The sequence below is a fragment of the Periplaneta americana genome, chromosome 2, assembly GCF_040183065.1.
Source record: "Periplaneta americana isolate PAMFEO1 chromosome 2, P.americana_PAMFEO1_priV1, whole genome shotgun sequence".
NCBI lineage: Eukaryota > Metazoa > Arthropoda > Insecta > Blattodea > Blattidae > Periplaneta > Periplaneta americana.
Window position 1 is genome coordinate 198,398,104 of NC_091118.1, and position 17,009 is coordinate 198,415,112.

The 17,009-nt window shown below is 35.8% G+C and overlaps 1 protein-coding gene across 12 annotated transcripts in view; it reads right to left on the bottom strand.

Moving 5' to 3' along the window:
* Positions 1-17,009, bottom strand: part of LOC138695021 (uncharacterized) — a 329,089-nt gene that overhangs the window by 51,759 nt on the left and 260,321 nt on the right. For 11 of the 12 annotated variants that reach the window (XM_069819315.1, XM_069819317.1, XM_069819312.1 and 8 more), the window contains 4 exons: positions 13,420-13,551; positions 10,826-10,909; positions 4,956-5,059; positions 3,973-4,077 (listed from right to left, as the gene is read on the bottom strand). In XM_069819315.1, the coding sequence (XP_069675416.1) occupies positions 3,973-4,077; positions 4,956-5,059; positions 10,826-10,909; positions 13,420-13,551 (425 nt within the window). The remainder of the gene's footprint in view (positions 1-3,972; positions 4,078-4,955; positions 5,060-10,825; positions 10,910-13,419; positions 13,552-17,009) is intronic. The other variant, XM_069819316.1, reaches the window with a different exon arrangement.

Below are 17,009 nucleotides of genomic sequence, written 5' to 3' on the forward strand. Positions count from 1 at the left end.
GACTGCTATCTCTGCAGCCATCTTCAGGGAAGTGATGTCCGAACAGAAAGTCGAAAGGTTATATAGATGTTAGGCTGTCTCAGGTGAAACGGGATTGGTTGGCGGATCGGCCAATCCGGGGCCGGGGCATGGACACCGGCCTTAGACCAACTCAGGCCCTCTTACAATCAAGGTCATGAAGATCACGGACCGAGGACGGCAACCGATTCCAACCGGCGGAACAGGGCTCGCCGCCCGCCAAACTTCACGCTGGAATCCCGGGAGGGGTGGAGCTTACGAGCGATGACAATTCCCGGCCCCGGATTGGCCGATCCGCCAACCAATCCCGTTTCACCTGAGACAGCCTAACATCTATATAAACTTTCGACTTTCTGTTCGGACATCACTTCCCTGAAGATGGCTGCAGAGATAGCAGTCGAAAGCTTGGAGCATTCCAAAATCTTAACTCGGCTGATATCCCGCGAAAATATATTAGCGAAAATTTGTTTTGTTTTGTTTTTTTTTTTTTTTTTAAGCTGAAGTGTTGGTGGAAAATGGTTTGGAAAAAGTAAAGGGTGATAAAACTTACATTTTCGAAATAAGTCTATTAAAATAATCAAACTGAAATAAAAACATATTTTTATGTTGTTACTACTGAAAAGAATCGCAAAGCACTGAATTACATCCGAAAATAATTGAGCCCTCGGCCTCACTTCATTTTACCCCCTTTGGTCTGATTACCTGGTTGGGTTTTTACCGAGGTTTTCCCCAACCATAAGGCATTCTTTCGGCGAATCCTCGGGCCTCACCTCATCTCACTACATCTCTCCAAAATATTGTAAATAATCGTAGAAATTGTAAAAAATTGTAGAAAATTGTAAAATTGTAAAAATTGTAAAATATTGTAAAAAAATTTGTAAAAATTGTAATTGTAATTGTAATTGTAATCTTGTAAAATTTTGACTTGTTCCACATCTTAAAGCTTCATTGCTAATGTAAGATCTATGAAATATAATAAATGAAATGAAAGCAAAATGAGCATCCAAGTAAAGTATTTAGGCCTACTACTGATTGAGGTTCTGGCTGATATATACATCTATTTTCAGGCACTACATCTCACTTGACGATATGTGTCAGAGGAAGAACAATTGTTTGTATACATCTGAAGTCTGATTAGTGCAATATGTAGCTAATCGGCGATGTATGCAATGGAGGGGGGGAAAAAACTAGTCAGTGCCATGTTGGTATCATTTGTGAGGTTCAGACCTGTCTTCGGACAGTTGCCTAAACAAGATCAAGAACAACAGCAGTAGCAGCAGCAACAAGTAATGTAGGCTATTGCATGTGCGAATCTACATATGTTCTTGTTCCCCGTACAAAGATTTTAATTGTTTTAGTTTTATTGTTATCCCAGTGGCTCTCACATTAAGTATTACCAGTACACTGTTGTCTTGCATCTACTGGAGCTTTTGAATATTGACTATTGTTGTTTGATCTGATTAAGGCTGTAGATTAAAGGAGGTAATCTTAGTCATTTTGATGTCAGAGTATTTTTTTTTAATACGAAGGAGCAGACCGAAGACTAATAATGTGGCCTCCAGTAGGCATATTGTGCATTACTGCTCCTATATTGGGAATGATTTTTGATGTCCGAACAGTTGCACTCTTGTCATGATTCAGCTGTGTGGTGCCATCTGTCAGTTACACTTCCACGTCTTCAGGTTTAGGTGGAGTCCCACTTGAGTGTTCTTCCACCCCTTCGAAAGAGTACCACACCTCCTAAGACTGTTGCCATCTGTGCTCCAATCACAATACTACATCAAGCTGCACCGTTTTGGGTAAATACTATGGGTTACTGATCTAAATGAGGGGTTGGAAAGCAATGGTGGATCATTAATGTTTAGGTGAGGGGTTTGGACTTTTTTCATTGCTGGTTGTCACAATCAACCAACACCACGTAGACCATCTGGGGTGATCTCCACCATTAGACAACGCAACCTAGTGTTGCAGCTTAATAGTTAGTAGTAATATCTGCTACAGCTAGGTGGCAGTAGTAGTTTTTTATCATGTCCTTTGTTATTAGTTTTTTCCTTTTTTATCCTTCTTTTATTTTCTATCGCGGTATCATAACACTTGTTCACTTTTTAGTTCCCCGCCCCCTTCTTTTGTGTCTCTTTCATCAATTTTTTAGCCACTTCACGCCCATCTCTTTTATTCCGTTTTGGTTTATTGCCAACATACTGCTAATGACTTCGGGTTTTTTTTCTTAATTAGAATCTCCACCGAAGCCAGGAATCAACGATCAGTCATACAGAATAGCTGTGCGTAACGATCCCAACAATAGGTTTTTCCTTTCTCTCCTTCCTTCCACCTGAAGACGAAGGGAGAACCACCCTTCGAAACGTTGTGTCTTAATTTTTTATTGTGACAACCAGCAATGGAAAAAGTCCAAACCTCTCACCTAAACACTATGGGTTACTGCAAATGGTGGAATGGATACAGAGGGTGGAGAGAGACAAGCCTACCAATTGGTACTTAGCCACCTCATATGGATCAATTGCATTACCTCTTTAGCAACTCCTTGGTAACTTGAACATTATTCAAGCCAGTCAGCACTGTGAACAAACTTGAGGATGCTGCTGATAAGAGTCGTGTCAGGTCAAAAATTTCCCAGTACAGATTCTTTCAGTTTTGGGAGATAAAGAAAGTAACACAAGATACGTTATGCTGCTTCGCTTTAAAACTTGCAACCACATCTCAGTCAGAGTTATCAGCCAAGTCCATTCTATACAAGTGCTTCTGTAAGGTACAAATGCCCCGTTGAAATTTTTACAGTTAGTTGCACAGTTTTACATGATAAATACGGTACATGGAATATTTGACCATCTTTCTAAGGCTGCTATATAACAGCCTGCCCTTGTTGTTAGCTGACATTGTTCACCCATCATTTGGTAAATTTTGTGCCACTTTAGCAGTTACTGTAGATAGTGCAGTGTGATAAGCACTTCAAAAATAAAACTGTAGATTTTATTCCACTGTCTGTTTTGTTTTCACTCTCACAAAGACTTCTCAGCTCTTGTTATACAATTAATATTTGAGGAGAAAAATTCGCTCCGGTGCCGGGGATCGAACCCGGGTCCTTGGTTCTGACCACTGAGCTACGCCGAATTAAATCCACAGCACCAGATCGAACCTTCCTCCTTCAGTGTTTCCCTTTTGTCGCCTGACTCCAAGTTAGGCATATATGTTGACGTATATGTCTAGTGTCAACTGCCATTATACTAGGAGCGGACTCAGTTGAGTGACTTATTTGGCCAGGATTCCGCAGTTATGATGCACTGCTAGCTATGAGAATATTATGGATTTATTAGAACCAAGGACCCGGGTTTGATCCCTGGCGCCGGAGCGAATTTTTCTCCTCAAATATTAATTGTCAACATTACAGAGTTTATTCTGTAGGACAAATTAATAAATCCATAATATTCTTGTTATACAGTCAGCATAAAGCAAGATCATCACAAAGAAAACAGCTTAAGTACAAGACAAGAAACATGCTGGAATCGAACCGGGTCTACTGGGTTTATAGTTAGGTACGGTATTACTTGTTAAGGTATAGTTGGCTTATTAAAATAGCTCATATTTGAATAGAAAGTTCACTTTAAATTAAATGAGGTGTATATCAACGGGTCAGTTAAAGAGGGAAACAACTCAAAATTAAAAGTTTCCAGAAACCTGAATTTCAAAGCTTCATGTTGCTGTGAAAAATCCAAGTAGCTTCACTCTGATTCTAAACTTATAACACATATAAAACATCATTAATAGAATTTGAAGTAATTTCAATGATCCTTGAATTTTTCACAGTAACCAGAAACTTTAAAATGCAGGTTTCTCAAAACTTTAAATTTTGAGTCGTTTCCCTTTTGAACTGGCCCGCTGATAAGTGATATTGTTCGTAAGGTTTTCATAAGAGCGATGCTGGTAATCATACGCTACCTTGTTGAGGATTGCAGTAGCCAGAATGTCTTCATAAGTCATGGAAGTGATGTCATCATCCCATTTATGAAGAGCATTTCCATTTTGTACAACAGGCACATCGCTCTGAAAAATGAGATTGGTCACTAAGTTATCTATATAGGTAGACATTAGGTTTAAATAATATTAAATTTTGCACTGGAAGAAATGGTGAATGGGAGAAGAGTTCGGGGCAGAAGAAGATACAAGACTATAGACAACATTAAGATATATGTATCATATGATGAGACAAAGAGGAAGGCAGAAAATAGGAACGACTGCAGAATGCTGGGTTTGCAGTGAAGGACCTGCCCTTGGACAGAACACTATAAAAGAATGTTGTTAGCTGTCATGCTGGATTTCAAGATTAGGTTGTTTACTATTTTTCGTGCTAGCTTGCACGCTGGAACCAAAGATGTTAAAAAGTATCACCACTGGAACTGTGTTGGCAAGTTCGTTGTTTTCCAGCTAAATCTGTTTTTCCTTTTGTACAGTACACCTTAGTTTCTAAGAATACAGCAATTAAATTGTTTTACACTCTCGGTTTAATTACTTTATTACAACATTTACTATTGTTAATGTAGGACTTTAGTTGTTTTGCACTTATGGTTTAGTTTCTTCTTCATCATGAGTGTTTGCAATAAATGAAGCAGCAAACGAACAGCAGATGATTTGAATTAAAAGAGTCAGCTGTGTATGAACGGTAACCAACATCATAACAAACACGGGAGTCAGCAGCATACCCATCACAAGCACCAAGCTAAGGGAACCAGGCTTAAGACAAAATACTTTAATATTTGTATAGTCTTCAAATTATCTTCTTCCATAAAGCAAAATAAACAAATATGATACTTAATTCACTTACGAACAAATTGCATTTTGTGCTAACAATTTAATATTGAAATCTTCTTTTATAATTCTCCTGAAAGCTATCACGTAATTTAAGACAGAATATTTCGACTCACTTTGAGATTTGGCAGTGTCATGGCCTCCTGTATAATTCGCTGCACTCGCTGCTTCAGGGCTGCATGGACTGCAGATGGTGAGTCTTCTTCAGGCAGAGATTTATCTAAACATAAAATCTCGAATTACTGCTTTATTCCTTTATCATAAATCCAATGAGTATCATCATCATCATCATCATCATCATCATCATCCATGTCTGGATATCTTACCGTTTTTTTTTTCTTTTTTAATTAACGACCAATGAAAATAAAATAGAGTATATATGTCTAGAAATTCCCGGCAAGATAACTGTACTTGGAACGTTCGCGTTATTAACTTGGAGTAGCTAATAAATATAAATAGGTGTGGATTTATTGTACCATTGTAACTGTTTTACAGACAGAATATTAAAGAGACAAGGAATGTACAGACTTATTAAAAATTACACGAACACATGTCTAATGATTGTAGATTGATCCAAAGGAAATAATAATAAAACCTAATTGTCTGCAGAAAGCTGTTCAACATAACTGTTTATAAAATTTCACAAAAACGCATTCTAATAAGACAAAACATTTTAACTTCATGTATATAATAATTTAATTACAAATCATCTTGAATTTCAGGACATGATCTGCAACAATTCAGAAGTAGGTTAATTGAAATAAAGATGCAATTGAATATAAAACCAAAATAAAAATCCGTTAATTTCAGTAAACTGCCGTTTAGTTATTTTTAAAAATGAAATGCTATTATATAAGTACAAATTATTACACAATATTTCATATGAATCAGTTAGTGTACATTTTATATGAATGAAATTCGTCCTTTAATTCAAGAAGAAAATATTTATACACAAGGAGACAGATCATGTATTGTGGGTCCCTATCACCACGGCATGGCGCGTCCTCAGGTTGCGGATAGAGGAGACGGCCTCCAGATATGGAGGGTAGCTGCGAATATATTGAATAAGCAGTTGTGGACAGCCGATAAGGGGTGGTCCTCCAGCTTGGGGGTTGGGCGAAGGGCTACAACCCATCACCGTAAAAAACAGCTTGTTACGTATCCCTATAATAAGCCTCGGAATAGGACTGATTCTCTGGCACGACCACAGGTTCAGGGTGTTTGAGAATAAGGTGCTAAGGAAAATATTTGGGGCTAAGCGGGATGAAGTTACAGGAGAATGGAGAAAGTTACACAACGCAGAACTGCACGCATTGTATTCTTCACCTGACATAATTAGGAACATTAAATCCAGACGTTTGAGATGGGCAGGGCATGTAGCACGTATGGGCGAATCCAGAAATGCATATAGAGTGTTAGTTGGGAGACCGGAGGGAAAAAGACCTTTAGGGAGGCCGAGACGTAGATGGGAGGATAATATTAAAATGGATTTGAGGGAGGTGGGGCATGATGATAGAGACTGGATTAATCTTGCACAGGATAGGGACCGCTGGCGGGCTTATGTGAGGGCGGCAATGAACCTTCGGGTTCCTTAAAAGCCATTTGTAAGTAAGTAAGTAACAAGGAGACAGACGACATGCTATTTTTTTTTCGTGTCAGATATAGGCAGTGTGTATTTTATTAAAGATTTGTAATTATTTTTTGCAATATAATAAAGTTTTGCCTGTAATTAGATTAAAAATAAACTAAATACAATAGATTTGATAATAAAAAAAACTATTTGAAATTCATATTGTTTGGTAGCTACACTTTTCAAGTGTCTTCCTCTAGGTGCGCAACGAATCTAAAACCATAAAACCCGACAGCGAACTAGGTCCCATAATAATATAAATCTTCTCGTTATTGTTATTTTTGACCAAGTCTTGATAAATTTCCTGTAAATAATCCAATTCACCTAAAGTACCAGTATGCTACTCATACCATACGAACACCTCTTTTGCAAGTATAACAGAAGAAGAGCATATAATTGTAGCCCAGTCTTAACCCAGTACATTCTTTGTTTCTCATCAAAGGGAGCGGACTTTGATCTTCGTAAGATTTTATGAGAATTTCGTAACTCTGTACGAGACAGATTTCCTCCGAATACTTTTTTGTTTTGTACCAGTGACAACTTGCCAGTAGAACCTGGTTACACTGCAGCCTACTTACTGGCTTATTGTACCACTCTAGTTTATATCAATAAAGTCATTTCTGTACTCTGTACTGATTGGAAGGATGCTAACTTTGGTTCCTTTGCAATGCTCCCAACATATTATAATGTCTGCAAGCCAAGCTTTCACAGTTAGCAGCATTAGACAGTATAATTATTGCCGTTCCTCGATTTCTGATTTATTATTTCCTCAATGACTCTTGAACAATAATTTACGTGTTTAAGAATATGTTCTCTGATGAAGGTAAATAATATAGACGAAGATAATTTACATATTATAAAAATCACAATTAAATTTATTTTAATAACAGAATGTAATATTAAACTTAATATAACATAAGATGAAATATGTACATATATACTTACATACATATAAACAATTTACAACTAAATTGTAGACTGACATAAAAATGGCTGTAAGTGCCAAATAGAAAAAAACTAGAAAGCAGGACCTTCTTGTGCAATGAATTATATCACATGTTCTGCACATCTATGGGAGAAGCTAGATTCTAAATGGGATTTATCCTATTTTCTTAGTGGATTGAGCCAGGAACATACTCTTCTTTTGGGAAAACTAATTTACAAAGATATAAGTACTTACAGCCATTTTTATGTCTAGTCTTTAATTACAGTAAAAGTTACAAATTGTAATTTTCGAACAATCCATTTGAACCATGAAACCAATATTTAAATACAAATGCACGCAAAATAATTTGAAATTGATACTGGTATAAAGAAGTTAATTCTTTTTGGTAGTTAAATAATTAAACGTTCATATTCCAATTAGTGCATTTGAAGCCATTTGGTACAAACTTGTATCACATGGAGTAATGAAGATCCTTCCTTCATTCCTTCAATCCTTTCTTTCCTTCTTTCTTTGCGTTATATGGGTAAATATCTGAATGTTTTGTAAACTATCTCAAATTTATTTTTATAAACATCATCAGATTCATAAATATATATATATATATATATATATATATATACACAATAGAAATTGTAAATTATCCTTTCTGTTTAACGATGCTCGCAACTGCCGAGGTTATATCAGCATCGTTGGTGTGCCGGAATTTTGTCCTGCAGGAGTTCTTTTACATGCCAATAAATATACTGACATGAGTATGTCGCAGTTAAGCACACTTAAATGCCATTGATCTGGGCCGAGATCGAACCCGCAACCTCGGGCACAGAAGGCCAGAACTCTACTAACTGTGTCACCCAGGCAGACTATAAAGGAAATATATATACTGGCACAGATTTTCTAAAAATTGTTTATAATTAATAGATTTAAATGTGCATTATAATTCAAATAACTTTCTTTTGCAATTTAAAATTAATTTAGCAGTTGATGAATTTCCCCAAAATATTATTGTGTAAGTAAAAATAGAATGGAAATAACCATGATCCAGTGGATTCTAATCGTCATACGTAGATCATTTTAAATTTCCATCTAGCCATAGTTCAGATATTTTTAATGTTCAATTGAACATTAAATTACCTTATCTTGAAGTTGTATAACTTGAAGTAGGTCTACTCAGTCTATATAAAAGTTTTAGAAGTGTTTTTAATGAAGTATTAGCTACAGTTACCAAAACGCTGTTATCACATTTTGTGGCTAACTTTGAGTGAAGTGTTTTCTCAATTAAAAAGAAATTGTGTTACAAACAAAACCTAGTGAAGTAAGGATATACAGGGTGAGGCATTTAAAACAAGCCACCTGAGTAGCACGGCCATTTGTAGTGATAGAAGACAAATATTCAGACAAAAGTTGTTTGGCGTGAAGGGGGACATACTGAATACTGAAATATTGTGGTATAGGTATTTGTTTGATAGGTGCAGATGTAGAGAAGATATGGAAGCCAACTTCATAATTTTAAATGTATTGATATGTTTTATTTACCGGTACCCTTTAATAGCAAGTTTGAAGATGCATACAACAACTATGTTTTGATGGCCATTGATGATAGTTGAAGGTCAAAGGTTAGGAAAAATTAATTCACTTCAATGAACCGATGAACTACTGGGTTACCCCATTATATAGTTTGAACCATACAAATCGAATGTAAACAAACATTCAACTCGTTGTAGTTTCCTTTATGTGTATGTGTGCATGAGGACGCAAAATAGCCTGCACGTTTTCCAGACTTAACACCAGTGGACTTTTATTTGCGGAGAAAATTAAAACAAGCAGTATACCAAGAAATACCGACAAGCCCTGAAGTCATGGAAGACAGTATAACACAAGCATATTAGACAATAAGCTCTGATGAAATTCAACGTGCAATGTTTTCCACTCAGAATTGCTTTGCATCATGTATCAATGCTCGAGATCACCACTTTGAACCATAATTAACCTTCACCTATCTTCAATGGCCATTAAAACACATAAGTCTACAAACACACTATTAAATGGTAAATAATATATCATATCAATCCATTTAAAATAATGAAGTTGGTTTCCATATCTCCCCTACACCTGCACCTATCCAACAAATATCTATACCACAATATGTCCCCGGTCCTCTTGAATATCATGACTACAGATATAACAAAAATCGCAGAGGACACCACTGCATCGTTGATTATGTACGCAAACGACATGGCGATAGGCTCGTCCAACATAGAAGAACTACAACAGGTCCTAAATAAAATCGTGAGATGGGCAGAGGAAAACAGCCTACAGATAAACCACCAGAAAACAAAACAAATGAACTTCAGAAACGGCGGCAAACAAAGAAAAAAAGACACCCTGACACTGCAGAACGAGCCACTTGAGGTAGTGCAAAAATTTAAATATTTAGGAGTAACACTTCAAACGACATTAAAATCATACAGAATCCACATTCAAGAAAGAATGTACAATGTACAATAAAAGCTATGTACAATATCAAGAATCTGCAACAACTAGAAACAAAAACGGCAATGACCTTATTTAGGTCAGCTATAGCACCAATAGCAACCTATGGACTAAATATCATGTGGGAAAACTTAACAGTCGGCGACATGGGAAAAATTGAATGAGTCAAATCATCCTTCATGAAAAGAGTACCAGGAGTAGGAAGAACAACACACTCGCGATTAACATACGAACTAATGATGGAACACTTCTTCATCGAAGATATTAGAACGCAATTCTGCATGCAGGACACCCCAGCATACGAGAAAGCCCTTGAAGTACTCAGATGAAAGAAGAACGCCATCTGGAGCGAGTTCTACATAACAGACGCCATGACAACCAGAGACTGGGCAAACACAAACTACGAACTGAGACACATAGTGACCCGTTACGCAGTACATGGTTTTCACCATAAGATCTGTGCCACCAAGAGATACCACGAACCCAACGACGAATGTGTGTGTGAACTGTGTCAGAAGCCGTGTGGACGATATCACGTTGAAAACTGCCGTGAAAGGAAAACCTCGCTCACAAACTTCTGCAAAGACCAAGCTACAAATTCTATGCACATTGTGGGCATTTCATTTCATTCAATATGTCCCTCTTCACTCCAAACAACTTTTGTCTGAAGATTTGTCTTCTATCACTACAAATGGCCGTGCTATTCAGGGGGTCTGTTTTAAATGCCTCACCCGGTATATTTAGATTTTCCTTGTGACATTGTCTACTTTACCTCCTAATTTGTCAGTGTAATGTTGACTCACTACGTTTATGCTGTGCATGTATCAAATTAGAAACAAACATTATTTATTTCAAATGTATTAATTATTTAATGAAGCCAAACTCAGTTCAATTGTGAATAGTCTAGTGTTGTCACTTACTGGCAATTGCCATCTGCAAGGCAAATGAGAGACGAACGAGGTTCTCGCACAGCGCAGTGTGGTGGCAGGAGAACATGCGGTCATCTGCAAATAACCATAGCCAGCCATAGCCCCAGGTGTTAGTACCACAAGCACCCTCATGCCGATCAACACTCATAGTGTGTGAGATGACTTATGCAACAGAACAAATGTTGTTAAGTTATGTAACAGCGAATAGCTTAATAAAAAAGTGGAAATGATGAAGTTGCAATTTATTAAGAAGCTATAATGCATTTACCTGTTTACTTTCATTGGTATATTTACTTCTTGGTTAATGAGTTTACACCTTTGTTTATTGCGTAACTTACCGTATTTACCCGCGTAATTGACGCCCTCGCATAATGGACGCATCCCAATTTTTCGCGTTAAAATTAAAAACAAAATTCCCTGCATAATAGACGCATCTTATTTTAAAACAAAGATCGTTTTAATAATACCGAAAGTCGTAAGATTGGGTGCAGTTAAATTTCAGTTTTTAAATAACAATACGATTTTTGACGGGTGAAATTTTGACCATTTTCAGTCAAAAATCGTATTTTTGTTTTCCTGTAAAAATAATCAGCAATCTCTTATTTATAAGTTGAGCAAGTTTCAATGCTCTGAGATGCTCGAAAGCATAAAAATTACGCAATATATAAACGGCTGCACCCTTGAACTTCAATTCCATGCAAATTTTACAAGCTGTTTTCTCACACTTTTTTTTTAGCAACATTTCGTCACGTTCGAAGCGTAAAGGCTTTAACATTTTGATGCTAGGAACATGACATTTTTACTGCATGTTCTATATACTATAGTTAACAAAACAGCGCATGGGTTTTATGATTAAATTAATACTTTTTGAAATAAAAAATTAAATATTTATAGTAATAATAATAATCCGTGGCACTACAGCCCACGAAGGGCCAAGACCGACCAGCTGGCTGCTGGTCTCACGGCCACATGCCGAAGGAGAGGTTGACGATCATCCAACCAGAATGGAGGTATCGTGTGGTTAGCACGATGAGCCCCCCAGCCGTTATAGCTGGCTTGCGTAACTGGATTTCGCTACCGATTGTAGCTCTCCAAGTGCATCACGATGCTGGGTGGGCACTGGTCCCATACATTGGCCGAAATTTCATGAGAAAATTTCTTCCCCCATGAGGACTCGAAGCAGTGCGCATTCCGTAACGTGAGCCCTAGGCAGGATGCCTTAGACCACAATGCCACGGCGAGGGACAAATGTTTATAGTAGCAATGGAAAATTTCTATTTTTAGGTATGCAGTGGTTATAAAACTGTTTTCTCCCTTTTGTAGTAAAGACGTAGGAAAACTATTGCGTAATATTTATCTAAATATGCCACTGGTCTTGTAAAAAAATATTTCAAACATTTTACTGAAAAACTGAGAGACACTTTTCATTTTGGAACATGCAAATTTTTCAAAATACTTTTGCTAATAACTCAGAAACTAATTGACTCATAGAGATTAAACTTCACCAAATCATTATCTATAACACCGTGAAAAAAATCAAGTACGTAGCTTGATAAATGTAGAAAATATAAATTTCACCCATCACCCCCCTTAATATTACAATTTTCTTGTATTTAGCTACTACTAGTTTAGAATAGTAGAATGACTAAACAGCAGTGTTACAATTACTATTGTCAGCATGCCTGAACTGTAGGTCTACGTACTTTTACCAATGAAAGCCGATTCCAGATTGTGCACTCACTATGAGAATATACATTAATTCTAACGCACAAGTGAAGGTAAAGGCAAACTGCAATAGATAATAGAAGATCGATGCGAGTTACCAGTCCCATAATTTATAAAATTTCTCAGTTGTATGAATTGTCAACGAAACATGCAGCATGCTATGTAAAAGTATCATGATGTTTAAGTTAGTGATAAATGGACACTAAACTAAACATTTTCAGTTTTAATACTTGTATATGCGACTAATCTACCTAATTTTGAGTGCTTTTATTGAAATAAATTCAACAATCGTTCCTGTTACGATGTCAGCTCAGAATTCTCAGTGTTCATTTTGCAATTTGTTATAAATGACGTGTAATTTAATTGCTTTAACTTATAAATTGTGCAATATTTCAGTTAATTCAGTGAAGAGTAGTTATTTATTTTATACCAACACAATATAACATGTTAACAAAACTATGTAATTTGTGAACTAAGTAATACCTTCATAACTAAAAAACTAAGCATGTTAATATAACTTTTTTTAAGCTTTCCGTCTGTGGAATATATTCATAAAGTTTTATACAAACTCTTTACACACTGCATATTTGTACACACACTACAGTATTGAAGACTTCGATGACTGATAAATTAAAAGCAGTGAACTTCATCTACCTCGCATAACACCCAGCTTCATGTTTATCTCTGTCACCACTAATCTTTTTTTGCTTATTTTTTATATTGTGAAAATTAAATATTCACGACATATTGGATTAAGTAGTTACACAATTCTCTTCCGATGCATTTAAATTCTAAATTACATTTAACAAAATAAATACATGTCTTAAATCTTATAAAAATGTTATTCCAAGTTTACTTACATTCTGGGTGATTGTACACACGGTTTACTTTCACATCATCCAATTGGCCTGACACTAGAGCCTCTACCAACCTCTCGATGAATTCGCGAACTTGAGCTGAATCTGGGTCCATAGCAGCCCCATTCTCATGGGCTGAAACAGAGACATTTTTTGGATAAAATACTTCTGAATGAATTTCTTCTCTTGCATTAAAATGTGCTTTCTGAGACATACATAACACTAAAGTTACACTTATGTAAAATAGGGAGGGAGGAGGCGAGAGAGAGAGATAGAGAGATATATAGAGATAGAGATATATAGAGAGAGATAAGATCTCGGTCAAATTACGACTTTGAAAATCTATTTATACTCGTACATTCAGTGTGAACCTGATATTCTTAAGACTTCATCACCTACGTTAATATATGCTGAGCATTAATTATTCTCTTGAAGAAACTGCAGGCTCTTCTGCAGGGTACTGTAACTATTAATTTACTTATGAGTGGGGGTGTAGTCATGAATAAAATAGTACCAGGGCGCAAAGCGAAAAAATATTATTATTATTATTATTATTATTATTATTATTATTATTATTATCATCATCATCATCATTATTATTATTATTATTATTATTATTATTAGGGTACGAATCAAGATTTCTGATGGGGAAAGGACAGAATGCTAGATACAGACATCTTAATCTTGCATCTTAATAATAATAATAATAATAATAATAATAATAATAATAATAATAATAATAATAATAATAATAATGATAATGATGATGATAATGATATTGATAATTTTATTTTTATTTATTTATTTATTTATTTATTTATTTATTTATTTATTTAATGTGCTGTACAACAGCCAGTGGCCAATTACAGTTCAGCACAAATATAACAAAAACATAAAACAAAAATAATTATTACACATAAATATAATTACAATTACAATATGAATGGATAACTAAGAATACTATGAGACAATGTTAATTGAGTATAATGTCTAAAAGAATACATAAATGATAAATCGTTGCCAAGAGCAAACAAAGTCTATACATTGAAGGGATCGAATTCGCAGCCATGCATGTTGGCATTTTTAATGCATCTGGAGACTGGTGAAAGAAATTTCGAATTTCTAATATAGAAAAGTCTGTGGGCTCTCATATCTTTTGTTGGAATACGTAAGGTAATATTGTTTAAGAAAGAGTCACAGGATATATCACCTTTGAGGACTTTACAAAAGAACAGATAATCTAGCTCATGGCTTCTAGCATATAGATTTTGACAATTAAAATATTCACATTTTCTCTCATAACTATACCCGGAATTAATGGGCAGAAATCTGAATGAACATAAGGATATAAATTTTCTTTGTATATTTTCTAATTTAGCCGAGTCCGTAGTTGTAATCGAGTTCCAAACTACAGATGCATATTCTAGTTTCGATCGCACCAATGTATAGTATAGCATTAAAAGAGAATCGAGCGTGGAAAAAGAATAAGTTATTGACCGTATTATTCCTAGCATTCTGATTGCGTGATTGTAAATGTAATCAACGTGACTATGAAAATACAATTTACTGTCAAAGAATATTCCCAAATCTTTTACGCAATCCGTTCTGTTAATTAATAATAATAATAATAATAATAATAATAATAATAATAATAATAATAATAATATCAATGAGCAGGCTTAAGATAAGATGTGTAATTCCTAAGTTATTGATTGTTGTTAGCTTGCCGGTGATAATAATATATCAATATTATTTTCTTTGCTTACTACTTTATAAAGTATACTCGTATTAAAACAATTATATTTTGTGCGTGGGGATAGAAGTTATCCATAGCAGGGATGTTAATATGAATTTATGAGAGGTGGACAACTTCCAACAGGGGGAAAATCCTCCCCATCCCCTCGTTAATTCGCACCCTGATTAGGATAAACGCTCTTCAAGGAACCGCGTGTAAAACGCGTAGCCTATTTACAGGGGCTGCTTATTAAGCAGGTATTATGATTTTGAGTTATGTAAAGTAGGATTATAATTTTCTTATTGAATTACATTATTCATGATCAGTTATACTGGGTGTTCATTTCAAAGTGTGTCATGACGTCACTGTTGTTGGGTCACCGATTTGAAGCGAGTTTCAGTTTATATGTTAGAGAAGTTGCCTATTATTTAAGGCGTTCTTCAATCTGAACTTGAGAATGTGTACGGTATAACTTGAACGTCGTAGCAACAGATGGCGGTCTGTACGGTCTGTGTGCTACCATAACCTCTTTCGAACTGTGTTTTGCGCCGGCAAGTCGTACGCAGGGTATTTGTTATCATCGGTTGCGTATGGTAACATTCCACAACACAAATCAAATGCTCCGTGTCCATATTGACCGTCGAAGTTAATGTCAACAAATGCGTAAGTAATCGTCTTAACCCTCTCCCCATATCTCGACAGTACGTATTTCCAAACAGTTCACATTCCTGCCACTACCGGCGTTACCGTACGTATCGGCACGTACTCTTCAGAATGAACGCCGTACTTGCTAGCCAACTTCTCTGCCTCTTAGATTATACACCTGAGCTGCGGAAGTGTAGGGAGATTGAATTCTCTAGGCTCATCAGCTAGCCACATGACGGCATGCAGCGAGCCAAGACACATTTTGAACTGAACACCCAGTATAGTATTACCCCCTTTATTTAATAAGTCAAAGATATTTAAGTACCGGTATGTACTTAATTCTTTCGGAAAAAAAAATAGTGTTTTCCTGGTAGTATGTGAATCCTTGCAATGAATAACCACATTTCCAAGAAGATTTAAATATGAATTTGTACTGAATGACATAACATCAGAACCAGAGCTTTCATGTTAACACTTACTGGAATCAGAATCACAGTTACCGAGACTACAAAGTACCGAAGTAAATAAACTGACAGCAAAAATTTCCAGAATTACAGGCGACTGAAGAAAGTTGTTTGAGAAAGAGGATGTAGGAAAAGAATAGGGTATTGTAACTACTGTATGTAGCCTTAAGCGCGCAGGTAAAGGATCGAATAAGAGGGTGGAGTGTCGTATGTAGGCGTAAGTGCGCAGATAAATACTGTATTATATCATTATTATTATTATTATTATTATTATTATTATTATTATTAATTCTGCTGTTATTATAGGCTACATTCACTAATCCACACTTATAAAATACAAATTGGAGTAAGATGCAAGTAAGACAATTATTTTAAAAAGTAAAAATAAAGAAGCAGAGAGAGAGAGAGACGGCTGGAGAGAGGTGAGGATTGAGGGGGAAGGGGAGATGGGGAGGCACAGGGGGGAAGAGAGAGAGAGAGAGAGAGAGAGAGACTGCACGGTTTATAAGCTGTTTTCGAGTTAATATTAAACATGAAGGATAACAGCTGCAGAATAAAGTTATAAAAATAATAATATTATGAAGTGACGCTTAGTTGGCTTCATTTTTTTCAATAATTTGCGAACAGAAAACTCCTTTTCACCATTTTAAAAATGAGTTACATAATTGGGTTCTGAAAAGAACACAAAGTTAATTTATTTTATTTCTAGTCAAACTTGCTTTTTAAATCCTAATAAAATTGTCCCACTT